This window comes from Ptychodera flava, chromosome 12, assembly GCF_041260155.1.
Source record: "Ptychodera flava strain L36383 chromosome 12, AS_Pfla_20210202, whole genome shotgun sequence".
Lineage (NCBI taxonomy): Eukaryota > Metazoa > Hemichordata > Enteropneusta > Ptychoderidae > Ptychodera > Ptychodera flava.
Window position 1 is genome coordinate 27921254 of NC_091939.1, and position 23192 is coordinate 27944445.

Sequence of the window (23192 nt, forward strand, 5' to 3'; positions counted from 1 at the left end):
GAGCTCCGTGGGAAAAGTTGACCAATTTTGACAGCGATAAATCGTAAATACATCACACAGTGAGAGGACAAATCATGTATTGTTGAGTGCGATATATCTCGTTTTGAACAAGTTAGTGGCCCTGAAAAGGGCAGATTCGTTTGGGTGTGTAACTTGAACGCGCGTATACTGTAGGTCAACTTGCCCATTCAATTTTGCTTTGTGCTGGTTGACATAGATAATACCGACACTTGGCTCTCAAAACAATTTGCCTGGTATCGGGTAAACTATACCTTTTCGATCTTTGTCTGTATTGACAGAACTGCTGACTACATTCAACTCCCATTCCCTGTGAAAGAAAAAGGTTGCGAGTGCTCCTTCTTGTTCTTCGCTGACACGAAACAACTTGAATACGGTACATCTCTACGCGATGAACGCTGAGCTATGTCTAGCTAGACTCAACAAAGCAACGGCTTGCGAGTGGTTTACTCTGTGATGAAAAAGTGTCCACAGTCATCGGTTGACTCTGATGTAGCTTAGATAAAATCACGAGCAATGACTGGTCATTCCGGCGTGAGAATTCCTCTCCCAAAGATTTCCGCAACCTCCGAGAGGCTTTTACTCCTCCCTTGACTCATTAACACCTCTGCGACCTCTAACCTTGAAGATTTGGCCCAGGTAAAAATTTTCGATCCTCAACAGTCTTGCCATTGAGGTAGTATGATCCTACTTATTTCCACCCGCCCACGGTTACTCTACGAGGTCCGTCACTGACTATAGTTCTATTCAGTCCTAGAGTACAGAGTCACTTTTGACATTCAAGTAAATTGTTTTGAACCTTCCGATACACTGCGCATGTCATATTACTATAATATTGATTTCAAATGATTAGTTTAGATTATTTTCACATTTTTACAACATCTGTCTACGACAAAAACAATGCCAAAATGACCTAGTTGAAGAGGATTTATCTTACGGAGGGCTGTATTTCGTTTATTAGACAGATGTACATCATTATACCAGATATGAATTGAAGATGCTCACGTGTTTCATTATATATTGCAGTTGTGTTTACATTTCAACTTTTGCTACATGTTTGCAACTTCATTAAAACTGTTATGATCAACAACATGAACAATATTCACCACAGATTAATTCTGAAGCTCATTAGGTAAACAAATTATGTAATTAGCTGAAATAAACATATGAAATTACTTTGACTGTTGTCATTGTATTACCACGGTATATAGCAAGTATAATTGCTTTTGGATAAGTCTATCAAGCTATATATGCCATGCTGCGGCAGCTCATGAGATATGCAAATTATAAAATATATTACTGGAAAATGTAACACGACTTTCAATATTATTTTTAACCTGGTATTATGAATGTACATAGAATGCTTCGTCAATTTTGAGCAGGTAAATCCAGGTGTATATCCCGAACTATAAAAGTTCATTAAATATGCAGATTACGAATCGGTTGACTTAAAATGCTTAATGACTTTCAATAATGTTGTGTCACAGTATTTTCATGTACATTGCAAGTTTCATCAACTTTGGTAGAGTCAATCAAATATTTTCCCTAAAAAGAAAGTTCATTAAATATGCAAATTAGGAATAGGCTGAAGTGAAAATACTTAATGATTTTCAATAATGTTATATCATATTAACTTCAATTTACATACTACGTTTGATCAACTTTTGTCAAGTCATTAAAGACATATATCCCTAATTAGGAGAGTTTATCAAATACGCAAATTAGAATTGGCTTAAGTAAAAATGCTTCATTACTTTGAATACAGTTGTATCCTAGTATCTTCAATGTACAAAGCAAGTTCCATAAACTTAAATCAAGTCTACTCAGATAAATATCCCTTATTGGGAAAGTTCATTAAATATGCAAATTAGGAATAGACTGCGGTAAAAAATGCTTCATGACTTTCAATGATGTTATATCATAGTATCTTTACTGTACATATCGAGTTTCATCAACTTTGGTCATGTCAATTAAAATAAATATCCCTAATAAGAAAAGTTCACTAAATTTGCAAATAAGGAATTGGCTTAGGTAAAAATGCTTCATGACTTTCAATAATATATGAGTATCTTTAATGTACATAGCAAGTTTCATCAACTTTGGTCTAGTCTATTCAGATAGATATCCATAATTAGGAAATGTCATTAAATTTGCAAATTAGGAATTGGCTGAAGTAAAATGCTTAATGACTTTAAATTATAATGTTTAATCATTGTACCTTCAATGTACATACTAAGCTTCGTTAATTTTGATTAGGTCAATTCAGATATATATCCCTAATTAGAATAGTTCATAATTGTGAAAATTAGCAAATATCTTTCGTGTCACTCCTTTTTACCTTTTATGGGCTGATATGTTCTGGTATGATCAATATCCATAAAATTGTGAGAAGTCATCCTTCATGTATATCCTTTTTTTCTAAAATCATTAATTATGCAAAATGTATGCAAGCCACACCAACCAAAATCTTATCAGTTCTTGATCTGGTGAGCTGTTTTTGAGATATCGGGCCAACAGCCAGACGGACAGACAGACTACAGACACACGGATAGACAGACATCGCAGAGATGTGTTCACACACGTGAGCTAAAAGTGCCAATTTGTGATATCGCTTCTTTCTGTGCTCCGATTATGTATCGCAGAAATACGATTAATATCGCAGCCAAAAAATATAAATTTGAGATCAAAACAACCTACGAGAAGAAAATTAACAGAGTATAGATAATCTCTCTTGCATATAGGTAAATGATAACAGAAAATCCCGCATTCACTACTTTCATTTGAAAGACATTTGTCTAAGAAATTAATTCAATAATGACTCAAGCTGTTTGCATGTTGAAACAAGAAGGATTACACAGCACAACTCTACAAGATACTACAAATGCGATCATGATTGAGTGTAAGAAATCCATGCTCCTCTATATATTGAAATCGTCTGCAAAATCGTGAATGATGCTAAATTAAACCTTCAGCTATTATATTTACACTACCGGCATCCAACTGTTCTGTTTCAGGACAGGATACACTTCAAAGAAAATACGGCAGTATAGCCTGAAGGATGTGTACTATTTGGGTACATGTGAAGTTTTCTGCGACCTCGAGGGCCCTGAATGTGGTACGCTTTTTCTAATACAGTCAGTACATTACGATGTCCATGATCAATTATAACATTAACACGGATTTAACATCTTACGGAAACATCATTGAATTAATTATTGACATGCAAATTTTAGAGACAAATCATATGCAATTTACAAAATTTAAAGTTATGGGAAAAAAAACAATTCTGTGTTATTCCCCCATATTTATTTTTTCTTGTGTATTTTCAAGAAATGTCTGTTCTTCGGAAATTGGAAAATTGTTTTGGGACTGTTTAATATAAATTGCTGATAAGAGTGAGTTTTGACATTCTTCAGATAGTAAATTGTTTGCTCATTGAAAACGATTCTGTCATCAACTGATTAAATCCTACATCGCCAACATTTTTTTTCTCTGATTATCAGAATGCAGCGAGCTCCCAAACTGTGACACAGGTCAACGACGTTGCACATCCAAAGACGATCAGCGTTGTCTTAAATGCGAACACGACTATGGTGGCAATTTGACGGCATACGCTCTGCTGCCGCGAAACCAGTCGGTTGAACCGTTCATAGTTGAAGACGGCGTGTGTCAGCGTACGTTTTGGTTTTACATCACTTAGATCCATGGCATTAGGACCATAGACTGTGCATGATCTCATGAAGAAGAGGTCTCCGTTTTTCACTCCTTTCAAAATAATGCTGATTGGGAAAGGAAACGGTTCTGTCGTAACAAAACTAATGATGATGATTATAATAATGGTATCATCATCATCATAATCATTACATGGATCACTTTATCATTAAAAATCATGTACCACCAGTGAGCATAGAATCATTTAAATCATTAACACGGTACAATCTAATCTTCATGATGGTTAGTTTAATACAAAATATCCGAAAAATGTTCACCCTTTGAAGGACAAAAAGCAAGAAACCCGCTGAAAATATAGAAAAGAGCTTAAGTATGAGACCTTTGAATTATTCTAGTTGCAGTTAACTGTTTATAGCTATTAATTAATTAACTCAGGCAATCTTTTGACAGCATGTTGGCAAGGAGAGAGGATCATAATAGTGGCGATCCTACGACTAGTTGATTGTCCCGTACTGGGGTTTCAACCCGGTACCTGCAGCATACTAGGCATGAGCACTGGCAATAATTGTAGTTTTCGTTTTGAATTAGTTGATTAGCAGCGAGTACGAGGGAATGGGATAGCTAAAAAGGATGGTGTCGGAACTCCAAACGCTTGAATGTGCTCCGTCGCAACAATATTAATCAGTTAACCCCAGCACGTCAACACAATGTGCGTTACACTCTTGCATTTTTACATATTTTGGAGTTCTTTCGTCATCGTCTGTGAAAATATTCATGTCATGACTATAATGCGACAAAGTGGCACGAGAAATATCACTTGCATACCCGTCATAAGTTCAGGCGCTCGAGTATAGGCCATACGGATACCAGCCCCAGCATTGGCGATAAAAGTAAAACACAGACCTAAAATTTGCGAAGTGGGTGTATTTTGTGAGATTTTAATGATTGATTCTTAAGAATATTTCACGTTTGACACAATTTTCGATCGCTGGATGAATACCGACTACCATTATTGTTTTACACGTTTGTTTACACAAGAGAGTTTCAACGCAACAAAGTTGATGATATAGACGCAGGTTGTCGTGACGAAAAACGGCCAGAGGATAATCCCCTTTTTTCAATAGATGAAAAACTTTGGTTTGTGATAATGCAGAGTATTCTTCTTAATTCTTCATTTTAAGTCAGTGTTCCAAATTTCATTTTCAGCTCGATGCTCATGGATTTCAAGGGATGTACTCTGTTATCCCGGAGAATGTCATCCGGATGGTCCTCCAAGCACCTGTGATTGCACTGCTGGGTTTTCAGGCGAGGGCTGTTTGACAAGTATGTTAAACTGTTCTTGTAAAATTGACATTTCATTGAATCCCATAATGGTGCATAACTGCCACTTGAACCGTAATCTGCTCCTATTATTCTGTAGTTCAAGCGCAACTGTTGCATCCATGAAACACTAAAAACAAATGCGGAATATTTCTTGCCAAAATGGTGAAACAGTACTGATAAATTAATTCGGACTGAAACCCTTGTTCGGGCAAGAGGACAAAGACAAAGAAAATCTGAGAAAGGAAAACAGACAGATACGTAAACGTAATTGTGACTAAGTGCACACGTAGCTGCTGCTGTCTGTCGAAATCTTGGTGGTGTGACTTATCATTATCAATCATTTTATTTTATTTTGTGTGTGCATAACAGTTGAAAATTACGCAGTACCTCTCCAATGCCTTGCACAAGTCATGCGAGTAGAGGGAGAAAACGTCATCGACAAAGTAGAGGCCGAATGTATGAGATTATACGAGGAAACACAGTATCTTAATGACCCCGGAATTAATCGCATCAAAATAGAATTTAACACATCTTTTCGTGGTGCGGAGACGGAGAGGCCCGAGTATGTAAAAGATTTCAAAGTAGGAGTAATTCACTCCAGAGCGACATTTCAAATGTTTTCCTCAGGTGAGTCGTTCTTTCAATTTTTGTTTCTTCCTGAAAATTTATGATTGCTTTAATGAAGGTCAACATCATGATGTTTTCTGGGATTACAAACCTTCCCGTTCAATAACCGTACCGAGATCGGCCTCTTCATGTAAGTTTTAAAATGTGTATTTTCTTCCTTCCTTCCTTCCTTTCTTTATTTTCTTATTTAGCTTTCAACACGACCAAAAATGCGGATCCCATACACACTAATACGAGTTTCTCAATTACGAGAGGATGCAGGGCGCTGATAAACAACTCAGCTGACAATCCGCAATCAGATCCAGTGGATTGTCTGTTTTCGGAAGATACTGAATATGCATTTCAGAATGGAGATATGTGAGTACCTATTTTCACATATTTTTATTTGGCATGAAATAGTAAATCTACTTTACAAATCTAACCAGAGACAAAATCTTGCTTTAGTCCGTGTGTACCACATATTTTAAATATGGGTTATAATAATACTGTATCAGCAAATCTTACAGATCGATAAAAGTTGATTATATTGTGGACGCATCTTCATCTGTTTGTATTCCAGACTGATATTCAATACATCAATAAAAAACGGCGGTTACATAGATACTGTAGGATACCCGGATGTCAACCAAACCGATCGAAGATACTACGAGGGTCTAATTTTTAACACTAGTGCTTCATTCACCTTCGATTTTGAGAAACCCTACCATTGTTCTCTAGACACGTCCTGTGGTGCTTTAGGTCTCCTTGAACGAGGACCAGCTTACACAAAGGAGGTAATACCGTCTGGAGAATGTACGTTCATCTATTGAATATTTGCAAACCCAAGTCTGTCAATTTGAAGGTCAAAACTCCGTTTAAAAATATTTTAAAATAATGGTATACAGGTAGTACTTTACGGAACTACATGTAACGGTAGATGCCTCCAAAGAACGCCAATTTTAAACGTTTTCTTTACATTATCAAAGTTAGACAGCAATGACCAAGCAATATACATATATATATATATATATATATATATATATATATATATATATATATATATATAACCCAAATATTTCATTCTTTTCTTCAGTCACCCAAACCAGAAATCAATTTTCATTGTCTTTTCAAATTTCAATATGACACTCAAGACTCCAAAATACCAATAGTATTACTTCGACGAATTGTCTTTCCCGGATGACTATGCGATTCATGTTTTTCAAGATTAGTTTATTGGCAACACATGAAATTTCTTTCTAACACATTTATAGGATATCCTGGAAGTGTCGATTTCCCTATGATATTTTAGCAATAAAGCACACCTAGCGATGGTATACCACGAGATTTTGACCAGTTCTGACGACATATGTGCACGGCTGGCTTACGCGCGAGCTCTCAGCTAGAGCAAAAATCTGTTTATGACGTTCCACGCCAGAATTTCAATATACTGTTATGATATAATAGCAACAAATCTCACCCAGTGACGATATACCACTCGATTTTGACCAGTTCACTTCATGTATGCACTCGCTATCGCCTGTGCATATATGTCGTGAACTGGTCAAAATATCGTGGTATACCATCGCCGGGAGTGCTTCATTGCTTAAATGGTAATAGATTACACCCAGCGACGGTATACCACTTGATTTTCACTAGTTCACTTCATTGGCTATCGTCGTGCATATATGTAGTGAACTGATCAAAATATTGTGGTATACCATCGCTAGGTGTGCTTTATTGCTTAAATACTCAATTAATTTTTCAGCCTAATATAGATATGTCTTGGTCGGGCTGGTTTGATGATTTATCACAAGTCCATCACTACGAAATTAATGTTCTACCGACCAAGTCCAACAATGGGATTTTGACGTGCTCTGAGGACAGATCTCAAGCGGTAAAATGGGAAGGCTTTGCGGATGTGACCAGTTGTTCACTCGCGGTATCTGATCCTGGTAGGTAAACCTAGTATGAACATTAGGGATTGATGTTTGGTTGTGTGTAAACAGCTAAAAGGATATTACCAACCCTTTGAAAATGGGAGATAAAACTTCTAGTTGTGACTCGCCACAAATACATTTTTGTCTTTCACTCAGATGAAACTTGACATTTTGGTCGAGATTTCTATGACTATTATAGTCCTAGTATCTCGTATCGATTATAATTTTGGTCATAACAATTTGTGTTGTTGCTACTTCCATTTGTTGCGCGATATTTTGGTTATTTCTTGTCAATATTTCTTAGGAAATTTGTTAAATATCAGTATTGGATAACAACATGATTGTGCCGTATCACTATAATTTGGTGTTTTTTCGTTGATATCCTTTTCATTAAATTTTCAGGTGTATACTGTGTTCTCCTGACGGTGACAGACAAGGCAGGAAACCACGATAATGCGATGAGATACCTTATGTTTGACAACGTGAACACACCTCACATTGACAACACTGGTCACTATCCTATGAGAGTGGAATCGGCAGCTCAGAATACCAACTACACATGGATTACTAACTCAGACTCGAAGGTATTGTTGGTGACAAATTTATAAACAAAGTTTCCTGCTTAAAAATACGTGGCGCCTACTGTAGTTTGACATACCAGGGCTCCCCTAAGTCACCAAAATGATTAGCCAACTGATAAGCCAAATCAAAAATCTTGTAGCCACTTTGAGCAACTTTTAGCCAGTTTATGATCTCAAGCGTGGCAATTACAGCTTTCTCCGCATTCAGGAGTTCCTAATTTTACAAATCAAGATGTTTTGTATGATGTTCCTGATAGTTTTTACATTAAAGAAATATTTGTTCAGTTTTATTGCATTAATAATCTGTGTTTTTATGAATTTCCAGGATAGAAATACTTTTTCATTTCTGATGGTAAACGTTTACCACCAGAAATAAAATAAGGTAGCAATTGAATTCTGGTATCAATTCTGGTAGCAATGTGAAGTGTATATTACAACAGGTACAGAACATTTCTGCGGCATTCATTTAGTGTTCACAATATGATAGCTTGTCATAAGCTACAAGCCTCTCATGCGGCAAATTTATGCAGTCTTCCATAACCAAAATGTTTTAGCCACAAGAATAAAAAAATGGTGCAGGAGAAAGCATTTAGTAGCACACTGGCAGTGTAGATACAATTGGCCCCGGTGTTACTTGTATGTCATAGTTGTGATCAAGCAGGCTGAATAGCATTTTGAGTATGAGTATTTTTTTCTTGAGACCAAAGGGTTTGGCCAAACACAATTGTAAAACAAGACACAATGATATATGTTCATTTAAATTACTCACTGTTTGAGAGTATACATTGTTTTAATGATTATGATAACATTTTAACACAGATATATTTTCACTTGATATTTTGATATCATAAAGAAATGTCTGGTGATGTTTACTTCTACATCATTAAACTGGTCGAATCTGCAAAAATATTAAAATAATTCAGAATCACATAATTTCTTGTATAAGTTATAGCAGTTTGAAATAGACCGAATTAACAATTTTAATGAATTGTTGCTTTAATGTTTACATGCAAAATTGCAATTCACAAATGTGATGATTTGACAATGGATATGCTTACTGCAATTACTGTTGACAATATCCCTTTGCAATGACTCTTAATAAATTTAATTTAAAACTGACAGTCAAGCTGAATGCCATTTAAATTGGAAGACACCAAAATTACCTTTTACCTATTGGACCACCCTAGGTGGCTCTTTTGAACCATAATTGTACACTTAAGGGGTCTTCATGCATGACATCACATGATGAGATGACCTAGACTTGACCTTTCAGAAAACCTCAGTTTTTCTCCTCTTCCTTTGTATTATTGCTCCGTTTGTGAAATTTCCCTTTTAAATTACGGTTTTTACTGTAAAACTGAGTAGTTGCAGGCCAAATTTTGATTCTAGCAAAGTAGGTAAAACTTCTAGATAGACTGAAGGACGAACGGGACTCACGGAGGCAAAACAAAGCCTCTATGTACCGCAGACGGAACAGCAACAATGTCTGCTCCACGTACCAGGGAATTTGTAACTTTGTAGAAAGGAGAGTAAACTGTTTCAATACATGCAACTTTGTAGGAAGGAGAGTATACTGTTTCAACATCTTACAACTTTTTTATTGTTAGCTGTAGTTTTTTGTTGAGTGGCACCTGGGCAGGAAAAATTCATTAGCCACTATGTTCGCCAAACTGGAATTTTTGTAGCCATTTTTAACTTTCTTTCGCATTTGGCTAATTGGCGATCGGGTAGCGGGAGCCCTGCATGATACTAGAATTATATGGCAGCAAACTCTCAAAATTGCCACGTCTGTGTTGTCGCAATATATGTAAAATATTTATATTAAAAATCAACGAGGCTTAATTACACTAAAGTGAGGACGCACAGACCATACAAATGACGGCGTTAGAAAGGTTAAAATAATCCGTTGCAAAGACAAATGACTCTACAGAAGAGAAAGTATTGTTGAAATTTGAGAGTCAGAAAATCTATGCCCTTGGAGTAGTCTGTGTTTATTAGATTACACCAACTCACTGCTTCATTTGGTCCGAAACCTTTAGGAAAATGACCAAATTTGATTCATGTTTCACAGATCAGATCATCACGGTACTAGACTGAGTCATTATCTTTTGTACCTCGAGCACAGTATTCAAATTAGTGAATCATTTCCATCATGAACATTTTTTCTCTTGCAGGTCCAAGTCCAATGGCATCATCACTTTCTAAATGAGGTTCACAAAATTACCGGCCAACTAGATGCAATTGATGATTATTCTCTCGACATATTACCGGCATATGACGAGTTGACGGGTCAGCCACCAGATACTAGGTCACGTGAAGCTATACCAAACGCCCATGGAATCGTCAAATTCGATGTTGCGTTTGGAGTTGACCAACAGGGAGGGGAATCACTGACATGTGCAACAACATGGTCAGTCGTGGACGATGTTGAGGTAGGCACTCTGTACGAACGATTTTACATTTTGTATTTTTATACATAGTGTGATATATGTACACTGGGCTAAGAGGCCAGAAAAACGCTAACCAAGTTTTTATTATCATCACTTTTATCATTATGTCAACAATAAAGGCAGAAAAGGTCGATCTGGAAATTTATCATCAAGATGGCGATACTATCAGAATCTGGATAAAAGGCTATGATGTAATGGGAAACACCGTTATAGATAATGTCACCGTACACTCAGATTCTACCCCGCCTGAAATTGGTGAGATGTACCTGACTCGAGATGGAGTTGACTACCTCGCAGTTCACAATTCAGAAGACCTGTTTGAAATGACGTAGGTGTAGTTAATACACTTTCGCACTGCAGTTGCCTGTAAGGAAAACTACACCAAAATCAAAACAACTTTTGAATTTGTCACTACTTATGATAGATCTTGTTATAAATAAGCGAATCACGGCATAGTCTACCAATCAAACACGTCACCAGACTCAAAGGGGGGCTAATAAAGTCCAGGTAGACAATTTTGATTGAAACCTCATTGTAGGGTCTTATTTGAGAATCTTCGCTAAGGTCGCTTTTTATGACGTAATATGTAAATGTCATCCTGCGAAACTGACAAGAAATGGAAATTGAAGGAAACGACACATTGAATAAATGACACACTGTGATTGAATCTTTAAAATTACTCTAACACTATTTTTTAAAATAAAACATAACTTTCATATAATTCTACAGAGTGGTATTCGACTCCTTTGATGATCATAGTGGTCTCTCACTTGTCCACTGGGAGTTATTCGACATGGATAACAACGCCTTGATACATGGTAAAGGTCACCTACCTGTTGTCAATTCTGTAAGTATGTGATGCTTAGGTATGCCCATAGCTCGTTTTCAGACGAACATCACGTTTTTACCATAACGAAGGCGGGTATTCACTCGACGTACTCTTGACATGTATTCATGCACTCCTCATTTACTCGCTAGGCCAGGCTTAGACTGTCGACAGTCGTTTGCACCATTTTCGTCGCCGCAGTAACAGTTGACACGGCTGTGTCAAGGACCTATGTCTTAGGCAAACCCTCGTGCCTTCGGCGTTCCCGACTCGCGCCTTCGGCGCTACGTTTGCAATACCCCCGTATGTGCGAAGGACTAGACCAATCATAGCAAAGAAAAGGCACAAGGGACTGTCGACAATCCAGACTACATTATATTATATTTAGAGTTTATCACCCCATGTCGCCTGTTACAGTGTTATATCAACACAACCGCCCATGTCCCATGCAGGACATTCGTGCGAACACTAACTTAAGGGGCAGGCGATATCGGGTATTAGGCCTATATCATACCAGTATATTGATGGCGCAAATACAGCGATCTGATTGGTTGAGGCAAAAAAGAACCATGGTATATTGGCGATATACCACGGTTGGCAAACGCGCGAGCTACCAGCTTGAGCAAAAATCTGTTTTTTTCGTTCCTCGCCAGAATTTCAATATGTTGTTATTATATAATACCAATAAATCACACCCAGCAACGGTATACCACTTGCTTTTGACACTATCAGCTGATTGTAAGTGACGTACTGTTGACTTCATTAGCACGACACGACATATATGCACTCGATCGCTATCGCTCGTACATATATGTCGTGAACTGGTCAAAATCTCGTGGTATACCGTCGCTGGGTGTGCTTTGTTGCTTAAATATAACACTATACATACATGAGACTACTTCTGAGTACATGAGATTGTACTATCTCTATTCAGATAAACTCATTTTCTTAATGTATGATACTCTTTGAAGGAATCAAACGATTGCAACCCTCCTGAGTGTACATGCATTCCGCTTGGTGAGTGTTACTACAGGAATTTCACCATCGAAATGAACAAAGAACTGATGCCAATACCAATCGGAATCCATGACTACGATTACGTATTTTCTGTGACTGTGACCAATAACGCGATGTTGCAATCAACTCGTCAGTTTCAGGTATGTTGTAGAAAATCTCCACGAACACGCCATGAAAATGAAAATCATTTTCAATGATCACCAGTACTTATTTTCAATATCAAAATTTCTTCTGTGATTAGTTCCTGGTTTCGTGTTACAACAACATTTGCAATTTTGGTGTTATTTACAATTTTATATACAGTTATGAAATTACAAAAAGACGTTCGGAATTAGAAATTAGTAACTGCAAAGAGTCGAGGGAGTGATATAGCAGCGACAGAAAATAGATGTCAGATATTGAATTTCGCACTAAGGATTTTGTATTTGGGCATCCTTATTTTAATATTAAATGATTATAGGCGTTGCTTAGGTTTTCCCCTGTATACATTGAATGAAAATTTTGAATTTTTAGCATCATACACTGGTAGAATATGTTACATTTTGTTGAGGGTAAGGCTTCAGAGAACAAGCCATGCTAATGAAGTCAACAGTACGTCACGTACAATTAGCTGATATAGTGTCTTGGTCTAACAGCAACATGATTTTGCAATACTGTACTCTCTTAAAGCGACAAGGCCGAACGTTTGACGCAATCGCCACAGAAAGTGTGTCTAAACATTGCCTATCACTTGTACAATAGTACGTGGTGAGAAATTATTATAGAATTAAACATAAACCAAAAGATTGCGAGGTCAACCATCTGAAAAAACCCTGGGCGATCACAATTACTTCTTAGCATGTTTATTGCTCCAATGGGACCCGTTCAAAATCTTAAATGGCACTGTCCACGGCCGCTTGCAGAACTGCTGGGATGAGCCGTCGGCCGCCGAAGGCCGAGCCTTACTTATACAAGTACCACCACTAAGGACGGCTTACTTATCCTCGTAATGTCTCGTACCTGTTTCCAAGCCATGATAATAGTCTTGAAATTCTCAGATGAAGCTATAATGGCCAGCTTGCCTACTCGCCGACCCTCAGATGACGCTTGCCATTACAGAAGTTGTCACTTTATAGTAGATGTCCTCTTACGGTATATATCAAAAGAAAGATGGATCACTTACTTGTCGGCTGACAATTTAGCAAAAGAAAAAGCAGGGCGCAGATAAATTCGGATACAACATAATTAAGTGGAGTGGTATCACATCATCTTGCTTCCGGTACTCGACATTGCGATAAGAAGTTTTCGACGTAAAGCAAAAGTTCAATTTGAGTTTATTTAGGACAAAGTGAACTGTGTCCGGGCGATTGAATGGCTGATTAGACAAAACTAATCGACAAAGTCTTGGACATAGCAAACGGGAGAGGGCAAATTTGTGCTTCAAGCGCTTTCAATGATAGTAAAAACGTCACTATCTTTCAAAACATAGAGTTGTGACATTTCAAGGTATTGCCCCGACTCAAAAACGAAGAAACTTTATTTGTAGATGCAATTTACCACTCTCTTCTAAATGCTCGAAGACCTGTTGATGGAGATCAATTGTCTATCCCATGCGTTACAGGTAACTGTCGACAGCAGTCCACCTCATGAGGGCAGTGTTCAGGACAGTTTGCCAAACTACCCGGACATGGACTTCCAGCAAAGTTTGAAGATATTTGCGTCATGGGACGGCTTTTTTGACAGAGAGAGTGGTATAATGTTATACGTCTACTACTTTGGAACGGACTGTTTGAATGATAATGATATACAGTTTCCGGTTCAACAACCTGTAAGTTGATATATGGTAACATGATGATTCAGTTATCTCACATGCCTTTGAAATACAAGGATTTTAACCTTGGTATGCAGTTTTTAAGTAGAAACAACAAAAAACAGACTGATAAACAGTGTAATTTTGTCTCTTTTTTATTTAATCAAGATTTATTAAACTAGTACTGTTCGATCAAAACATTCGTGACAAAACATCAATTCTTGCTGAGTGTTGTCTCTAGCCTGAAAAGGGATCTACATTGTATGTTTACTGTATATGTACACTGTAGTACTTCTAAGACTTCTTTTCTTGAGAGTCGCTGTTATATATCGGAATAATGTCACAGATTTCAAGGACGACAGGTAACAAAGAGTTTATAATCTTCGCTCATTCCATGAACCCAAGCTTACTTGCGTCATAGGATGTTGTGTTTTGTTACGCTTCGCAATCGACATGAATTCAACGAAAAAGCTCCACGGAAGGAACTTGCCTGCGGTGGGACTTAGCATTGTAGCAAAACAAAAAAAATTACTGCGTTGATTTTTTGCAAATCATTGCAGTTTGCCATCTCAGACGTTGCCGATAATTAACGCAAAGCTGTTGCTAGTACCCACTACAGGTAATTGTGATGATTACCAATATATCAGCGGGAACATAATACTGTAAGCGAGCTTTACAACTTTAATGCAGCACAATAAGATAGTCATGAAAGTGAACGAAACATTTGAACATTGCTTACGCGATCCGGAAAAACAACGAATGCCTGAGCCTAGTCGATTGATTTAAGTATATTTCACAGTTGTGCACCACCACGTCCACACAAGCAGAATGGACAGCGCCCTCTGCGGGTCGGTATCACTGCACGGTTATCGCCTACAACCGAGCGATGGCGCCCTCTAATCCCGTATGTTCAGACGGAGTGACCGTCGATGTCAGCGAACCATTCGTCACTGACGTTGTCATTGATGATGTATACGTACGGCCTGGGTTAGTGAATGATGGTGATGGCACAGTCTGGTTTATCGATGAAAACAGGTACAGACAGGAAGTACAGAATGCATCAGAGGCTTGCATGTAAGTGAAAAACTATTTCGTCATCTATCACACCTTTACATGTGACCTTTCCTCTTAATATTCTATAATCAGATTACCCTTTTAGAACATGAGTAATGACACATTTAGATTATGCTTATAAAACGTCAATTATAGGAAACATGAGCTCTTGATTTACGATTCAAATTACATTTCAAAACAATTAATAGAATGCTCTCATTATTCAAATGTGACCAATGATATCTGCTGTTGAGAATGACCGTCCACACGTATATGTGGTGTATTTGTGGGTGCTCCGATCCGTAAGAAATAGTGCAAAGTTCATTTATCTGTTGGCGATATTCTAGTACATTGTATATTAATCAACGAGTAATCGGACTTGATTCAAGCTGTTGCATAAAAATACGCTTTTCGCGTTTGTAATGGTCTGTCATGTATATCTTTGTATTTTTACTCAATATTTTTTATCAAATATTACCACTAGTTGCTTGGAAACTAATCAGAGTGAAGTCTTCGCAGTACTGCTGAACGCACATGTAGTTAGTCCCGGATACACAGTCCCTTTCACCGAACTGTGATTCGTAGTACAACTATACACACTGTATCGCGTCCAGTCAACTCATAAACATTTTCAAAGGATCAAAAAACGAGAAATTACTCGAAAACAGACTTGAACTGCAATACCTGTGAAGGGGAAAGCACATGAAAACTAAATCGGTGAATACAATTACAATGATTACTTTTCAGCCTAACGATTTAGCTATGCTAACATCCGTTTTCGCAGGAATATATCAAGTTTTGCAACCGACTCCATGTTATATCCACTCTTAGAGGAAATTCCTTCCATACTTCTTGATGATCCTAAATGCTTGTCAATTGGAGCCTTATCTGGTCGTTCATTCTTGAGAAAAGAAAACCACGTGAGTGATTAAGTTTCTAACCTAGTTTCAACTTAATGATACGAATTATTCAATGTGCACCATGTTGCAAAACGGCTCATGAATAGACCAGGAAATATACAATAGATCTTGCACCTAGAATGTGGCTAAGATACTAAAAAGTCACTTTTTCGCCAAATTTGGAATATCCTGACGTTTTCACAATTCGCAACTTTCTTTGTGAATGGGAACATGTCTTTCGACCTGATTCAAGATTGGATTTTTCCACGACGTGGGAAGCAATTACACTGCATATTTTATGCAAATTATATTGGAAAGTTTTTCTCCAATACTCTTTTTCTTGAACCTTATTTCGTGAATTCGTGGTGTTTTGATAATTTTACACAGAAGTTCTGGAACATATGTAACGCACTGAATTACAATAATATGCCCTAAAATGAATCACTTTTTATACGAAACATGTTGAACTCATTTTTTAAAATTCTTTTCAGTTATCATTAAAATGGAAAGGAGAGGACGAAGAGAGTGGCATCTACGACTACGAAGTTGGCCTCGGTAGTGCGCCCTCAGGATTGATTCCTGACATCGTCCCATTTACATCTACGAAGTCACACCCTGCTTTTCTCACCTATCATCCAAACCTTGGCGAAGGAGTTGAATTTTACGTCGTGATCAAAGCAGTCAACAAAGCAGGATTAGTAGCAAATGAGGTAAAATATAACGGAGTCTTGACCATTAAAGACTTACTTAGTCGGAGCCCGTATCATGAGTGTACCGCGACGACAATATAAACAGAGAATGTTTGCGCATAGTCCCTCCAAACTACAAGCTTATGATGGAGGGACTGCTGGTTGGCGTAAGCTTCACTATGAGATACAAAACACATGACATAAATAGGTGTAGTTTCGGTCAAACATTCTATATTTCAATTTAATTGCAAATGAGTATAAATTTCCATCAATCTAAAAAAAGAATTTAGTGCGAGCTATCTGCTATTTACTCAGAATAGTCATAGTACAACTAACTGCCGAAGACTTGTTGCCTAGTGGGAAATAGGATTCTCAAGTCGTTGGTGTGTGAGACGTGTGTATCATTCATGCATTTCTGACCGAAATTAATCAATAAGAACAGTACATACAGGAAAACATGATTGTCTTAAACTCAAAGGCATATGTTCACAATGAAAACGATAATGAAAAAAGAAATTGCAAATCATCAGAATTACCATTTTCAAAAAAGTACAATTCGTCAAGTATCATCGATGCAATTTCACATATGGTTTAATGTAGCTAAAAGGTACGAGTTTCTTTATACTAATGTATTTTTTAAAGTATTGAATCATCCCACCACACTTAACTTATACGAGTAAGACCACATCGTTTTACACAAGAAAAAAAGACACTTTCACTTACAAGTATTAAAATTTCATCTCAAATAACAATTCTTTGAATATGAAAGTGTAATTGTTTTTCCCTTATCCTCATTTTTTCATACTACCTACATGTAGTTCGTAGGGCCCTTGGTCGTCGAGGTGACACCCCCTGAGTTCGATGGTGAAATCATAGTCACTTTGGAAGACGATACCTACGGAAACAGTTACCTAGTTGCTCGTTGGGGCCAAGACGCTTTCTATGATGACGATGATTTAGACCCATTAGAGGACTATCAGGTCGCTTTGGGTAGGTAGATGTAGTGTTTCGGTGGCTAGTATATCTTAGACACTTTAGAGACAACAGATGCCGTTCTATATCGAAATTATCTGTAATGCGAAATAACATTCAATCATTTGTAAAAGTGTAAAAGTGCAGCGTTATGTTAGAGCAATCACATATAAGATGACCAGGGCCGTAGCATGGGGGAGGAGGGGGTCAGCTGCCCCTGGAATTTCCCGCTCTGTCAATATGTAAATTTATGTAAATAACCCAAATCCTAGCTAAGCTAGGTTCTGCTATAGACCCTGGTCTACCCCTTGGCACTTTGGTCGGACTGCGGCCATGTTCGTACACCTTACATTTGCAGCCATGGGGCCAAGCGAAATTCAATTATAAAGAATAAACAACCTCAAAATTGCCTTTATGGAGTCATGGGTTTGTAATATCTGAAATCTTTATTTCTCCGAAAGCAATGCAGTTTTTGTGTAGCGATGAATCGAATACACATTTAACAGTTTAAAGGAATGATAAACTAACCGCTCTTGAGACAGGTCTTTTAAAGAGTGACATTTTCACAAATTCAGGTGAAAGCCCCGGTGATACATCGATAATGTCCTACATACCTCTATCAAAAATTGAGAGCGACATTTGTGAAGTAACAGTCCCTCCAAGCTGCGTGGCCGTACCGACTGATATATTTGATTGGCATCTGCACGGCGAACAAACCTATTACATTTCAATCAAACTCACCAATGTAGCTGGCCTTAGCGTGGTTACATCATCGCTTCCTTACAGACACGTCGTTCTGTTACCGAGAGAAGGGGTTGTATACGATATCGCCTCACCTGATGAACGCGGTGTTTCATTCAAGGTTAGTGACCGAGCATTGTTCTGTGTTTTACATCTTTAAAACTATTGCAACCACCCAAATCAATGCATAGAAATCCATAAAAGTACGACTGTGCAGACAATCATAATCATCTGTCACAGATGATTATGATTGGCTGTGAAAGCAGAGCCTATTATTCATGAAGAAGTTCCAGAATTCTGCGCAGAAGCAACTCGATTCCGTCCAGTGATCGTTGTCTCGGTTATTTATTTCGATCATTCACCTGACAAGTATGCGTTGCTTCAAGTAAACTCAAAAACTCATGATCATAAATTCAGACCACCTAAAACACTCTAAACAGCGATTTTACCACAATTTGCAACCTGTCGATTGAAAAAGGTCAACACATAATGCCGTCACATTAATGCGTATATTCTTATCAATTTCGAAAGGCAGTTCAATCTAAACACACCGCAATAGCTCTAATCTGAATATCTCATCTTTCATCATGTAGAATTATGAAGACATTGACTACCAAATGAGCGCAGAAGAGTTACACTGTTGGTGGACGGGATTCTCCCATCCTGACCAGGATGTTCAATACCGAGTGGCGCTCGGAACTCTGCCAGGATTAGACAACGTTGTCACTTTTACTGATGTAGATTCATCAGTATCATCGTATTCCTTCCAAGGACTAACACTGAACGTCTATCAAGTAAGTCAAAGAGGACGGATAGACAAACAGACCAGACAGACAGACCGAAAAGACTTTCATTTTGACAGAAAGACAGGTATATGTCGACACGCTGACAGCCACCAACTGATCTGACGAACACAGACGTGTTGATATAAAGAACACTCTTAAACGTCTGGCATTTCGTCATGACATCAGAAACTTGAATGAAAATTGAATATTTTCGATCAAAAAATCAAATCATGTAAATTTTGGTTTCGTCGTTCAGGAAACGCTACATATCAATGTTTTTGCATTAATTTTCACCACAGAGATATTTTGTGACTGTAGAAGCAGAGAGTGAGCTTGGATCAGTGTCTGTAAGTTCGGACGGAGTAACGGTCATCTCTGATGGAGATTCACTGACAGACACCCACGTGTACGACGGTCTGTGTTGTGATAATACTTTAGGTGAGTATTTTATGGAACTCTGACTGCAAAAGTGAACGTTATTATATAAATCATATTATCAATAAAGTTCAATTGAATAATTAAACAATAGGTACGATAATAAATGGAGTCGGATCTTCATATGTTTTCTGCAACTTTTAATTTGGCTCTAAAAGATGGTCGCTACATACTTGTCACAAAGCCAAACACGTGGCTCTTGCGAAAGGTCACTATCGTCATTCTTAGCTTGCCTTTTCTTTTATTTGTAGGTTCAAATGACTCTGCTACGAATGACGACTATATCCACCATGACTATGATAGACGAAAAGAATGTTTGGATGACGTAAATTTCCAGGCCTCAGAGACCACGGTCAACGCTCATTGGACCGTCCCCGAGAACATGACTGAGTACATCACTGAAATTAAGTGGGCTTTACAAAGTGAGCTCATTCAAAACAGGTGAGAAATCAAAATACAGATGTAGACGTTATCACATTGCCCAGAGCCAATGCCCCGTTGATTTTTTTTCATCCGCTAAGCGAGTATAGGTCATCACTTTACAGTTCAGATATCAACATTTCCAACACGCTTTAAGTAATAATGATTGCTTTTTCTATATTTTACGCTTCTTTGAACTTTTAGAACGGGTGAAGTTTGGGATTACGTCGTCGAATACAAACCTGTGCATAGAGAGAGTAACATACGGGTAACGGATATGACGTTGAGACCTGGCGGCCGTTACCGATCAATCATAAAGTTTTGTCATCCAGCCGGATGTTTCCAACCTATTGCGAGCAGTGGATTCTGGGTAACCCCGTACCCACCGGTACCGTTTGGAATCGATGAAGTCAGCTATGAAAGGTGAGGTGATGCGTGACTTTTTACACCAGAATGAGAACAATCAAGTTGTGAATTACTTCATATATATACAGAGTTTGTATCCGCCGTGATTTAAATTTATTTTGAATAACATTTATCGGTGTGTGTTTTAATGACGCTTCAATAATTTTCTGTAGTGCCATGAGAGAACTGAGCTTTACGTGGACATCTTTCAAACAAGAAGAGTTAGACGATGGTGTTACTGAGGATGCAATTGATTACTATGAATGGAGCATTAATGTTGCAACATCTGATGGAGAGACACAGGACGGCCATCTGATATTACCCTGGCAACGAATTGATTCATCGCCTATGTCAGATCAAGTACAGCTATAACTTATCTCATTTTATTACTTTGGGCCACTGTTTTTGACAATCGCAATGTTGGAGACTGAGACATTAGTAACTTACAGCAGCAATAATTATCTCCCAAAGCGTTAATATGAATTTCTTCATTTGACATTAAATGAATTAATTATTTTCAGTTTTTGTGTTGTCTACCCTTGACAGAATTACAAGTAAATGACTGTTTTATAAATACGTAACTACCATGGAAACTTACAATGTCAATGAAATAATCATTTTTATTGCGTTGCTCCATTGCTCTACAAACATGACTTGTGAGTCACACCTTTGCTTTGTATCTATATAATTCCATCACTTAATAGTTACACTACACCACAACACTCTCGGCTGAACTTGACTTCAGCGATTGTCTTCGACTTGGATTGCGTGGATACAACAAAGCGGGACTCAGCTCCACAGTTCACAAAGAAATAAAAGATTGCAGTGTGGTTGGTCACATCACAAAGAACGTTGTTATCGACGCTGTAGGAGAATACGACGATGACATTGATGATGTCAGGTATTCATTATTTATTAACTTTGAATTGCCAAACATAAAATATTGATAGTCGCTGGTGCCTCTGATACTGTTCATTATAACCACTGGTATCATTACTGCAGTCGTTGACGTTGACATCGCTACCGCGGCCATCATCATCATCATCATCATCATCATCATCATCATCATCATCATCATCACGTGTCCTCTGCACCCCAGATATTATTGTTTTGGCATCTAATTTTCATTCCTTTTCAAATCGATAATCATTATGACCATCAAATGTTCCAACTCTCAATACAAAATAACAATATAGTAGAATTAAGAGTGTAATGTCCCGCATAAATTCAAAGTTATTTTTGCTTAAAATCAACCATGCTATATGATTTTGCCATCCCTACTTTATCAAATAAATGCATCATCCCGAGAAAACGACGCGATTAAATATTATAAAAATACAATATTTTGTGCGATTTTGAAGTTGACTGCCGTTCGGCTCGTTTCGGAAATCGCGGGCCTTGCAACCGGAAATGACGTAACTAATTGAACATACGAGCAGCTTGCCCTTAGTAACGGGGACGCCGGACGCTCGCAGTTTCATGATGGTGAAAAGATGCGTTGTCGGTGGCTGTAGCAATAGCAGCGATGGCTGTTTTAGCATGCATAACTTCCCTCGTGATAAAATAATGAGTGCAAAATGGGATAGGTTTGTCAAATTGACAAGGAAAGATTGAAAAGGGGTATTCCGACAAGCAATATATGCGGTGCCCACTTTCGAGTGCCTGATGACTTCGTTGGATACGCACAATGGCAAGCTGGGTACAAGAGTAGGCTGGATTTAGTTCCAGGGGCCATTCCATCAATTTTACGACCGCAATGCCTTATCGATGCGACAGGAACCCCTCTTGCGACGCCCAGTGTCAAAAGGAAGCGGTCACCGGTGCCACCATCTGCTTCGCCAAGAGTGACAGTGACAAGGCCGCGACAGACCGGGAAGAAACTGTTCATATCGAGGGTAGGTAAACAATACAATGATGCCATAGATACTATACGTATATGCAATTGAACGGATAAAACCTATTTTTAATTGTAAATAAAAGAAATACGAGTGCTTGAACTGTTATATGTGTGACACTATGGTAAACAGATGTCGAACTTTTTTCACTGGCTGTCACTCAGTAATTTGTAAAACTGAACGTAAGAACGATAGGCTTCTACTATAGGATAGAGAGGTGGACGGTACCGCTGCTGACACAACGAGTCAACATACAGGTATAACCAACGAACGACAAGCAGTCGGAAAGCGTTACCATATGCCCTCATTTTGCCAAAGAAAGTGTCTTCCCTTAATGTTCTCACTTTCTTGATAATTTCGTAGTTATCAATCGATGAACACCGTGCTTACAGCAGACATGTATTATGAAACTGCATCGGTCTTTCTTAGTTACGGAACAGAAGAAGTGACCACGGTCGTAGCCCCCTCGACAGATATGCCTCCGGATATTTAACCTTAATATTGCATAAAAAAATTTGCTTGACAAGAAGTCTTGTCTTTTGCAATGTAAAGATTGTTGAAATCGATTAGGTTTGTGATGTTTTTCTCAAAAGCTAGCGGCGAGCAAACTACAATTTACAGGCACTAATGTTTTGGCGCCAACGAAGTGTCAAATGACGTCAAACTTATATTTGTCATC

The 23192-nt window shown here is 38.0% G+C and overlaps 3 protein-coding genes and 2 long non-coding RNA genes across 5 annotated transcripts in view; all 5 read left to right on the forward strand.

Moving 5' to 3' along the window:
• Positions 1-5406: 5406 nt before the first annotated feature.
• LOC139146151 (uncharacterized) lies at positions 5407-6407 on the forward strand. The gene is made up of 3 exons (XR_011555099.1): positions 5407-5640; positions 5832-5997; positions 6200-6407. It is a non-coding gene; the product is annotated as an uncharacterized lncRNA (long non-coding RNA).
• Positions 6408-7396: 989 nt separating this feature from the next.
• On the forward strand, positions 7397-11446 carry LOC139146236 (uncharacterized). Its single transcript, XM_070717644.1, has 5 exons — positions 7397-7571; positions 7959-8140; positions 10312-10569; positions 10707-10915; positions 11317-11446. Exons 1-5 carry the CDS (start codon positions 7397-7399, stop codon positions 11444-11446), a joined length of 954 nt encoding a protein of 317 aa, XP_070573745.1.
• A 4660-nt stretch (positions 11447-16106) lies between these two features.
• Positions 16107-17756, forward strand: LOC139146152 (uncharacterized). The gene is made up of 3 exons (XR_011555100.1): positions 16107-16192; positions 16663-16881; positions 17679-17756. It is a non-coding gene; the product is annotated as an uncharacterized lncRNA (long non-coding RNA).
• A 677-nt stretch (positions 17757-18433) lies between these two features.
• The window catches only part of LOC139146237 (uncharacterized), an 18463-nt gene continuing 13704 nt past the window's right edge, over positions 18434-23192 (forward strand). The window contains exons 1-7 of the mRNA XM_070717645.1: positions 18434-18694; positions 19167-19367; positions 19658-19796; positions 20045-20234; positions 20418-20636; positions 20792-20978; positions 21323-21519. Coding sequence (XP_070573746.1) covers positions 18434-18694; positions 19167-19367; positions 19658-19796; positions 20045-20234; positions 20418-20636; positions 20792-20978; positions 21323-21519 — 1394 coding nt within the window. The remainder of the gene's footprint in view (positions 18695-19166; positions 19368-19657; positions 19797-20044; positions 20235-20417; positions 20637-20791; positions 20979-21322; positions 21520-23192) is intronic.
• Positions 22029-23192, forward strand: part of LOC139145977 (uncharacterized) — a 5354-nt gene continuing 4190 nt past the window's right edge. Inside the window, exons 1-2 of the mRNA XM_070717425.1 lie at positions 22029-22033; positions 22252-22513. Of these exons, the coding sequence (XP_070573526.1) occupies positions 22029-22033; positions 22252-22513 (267 nt within the window). The remainder of the gene's footprint in view (positions 22034-22251; positions 22514-23192) is intronic.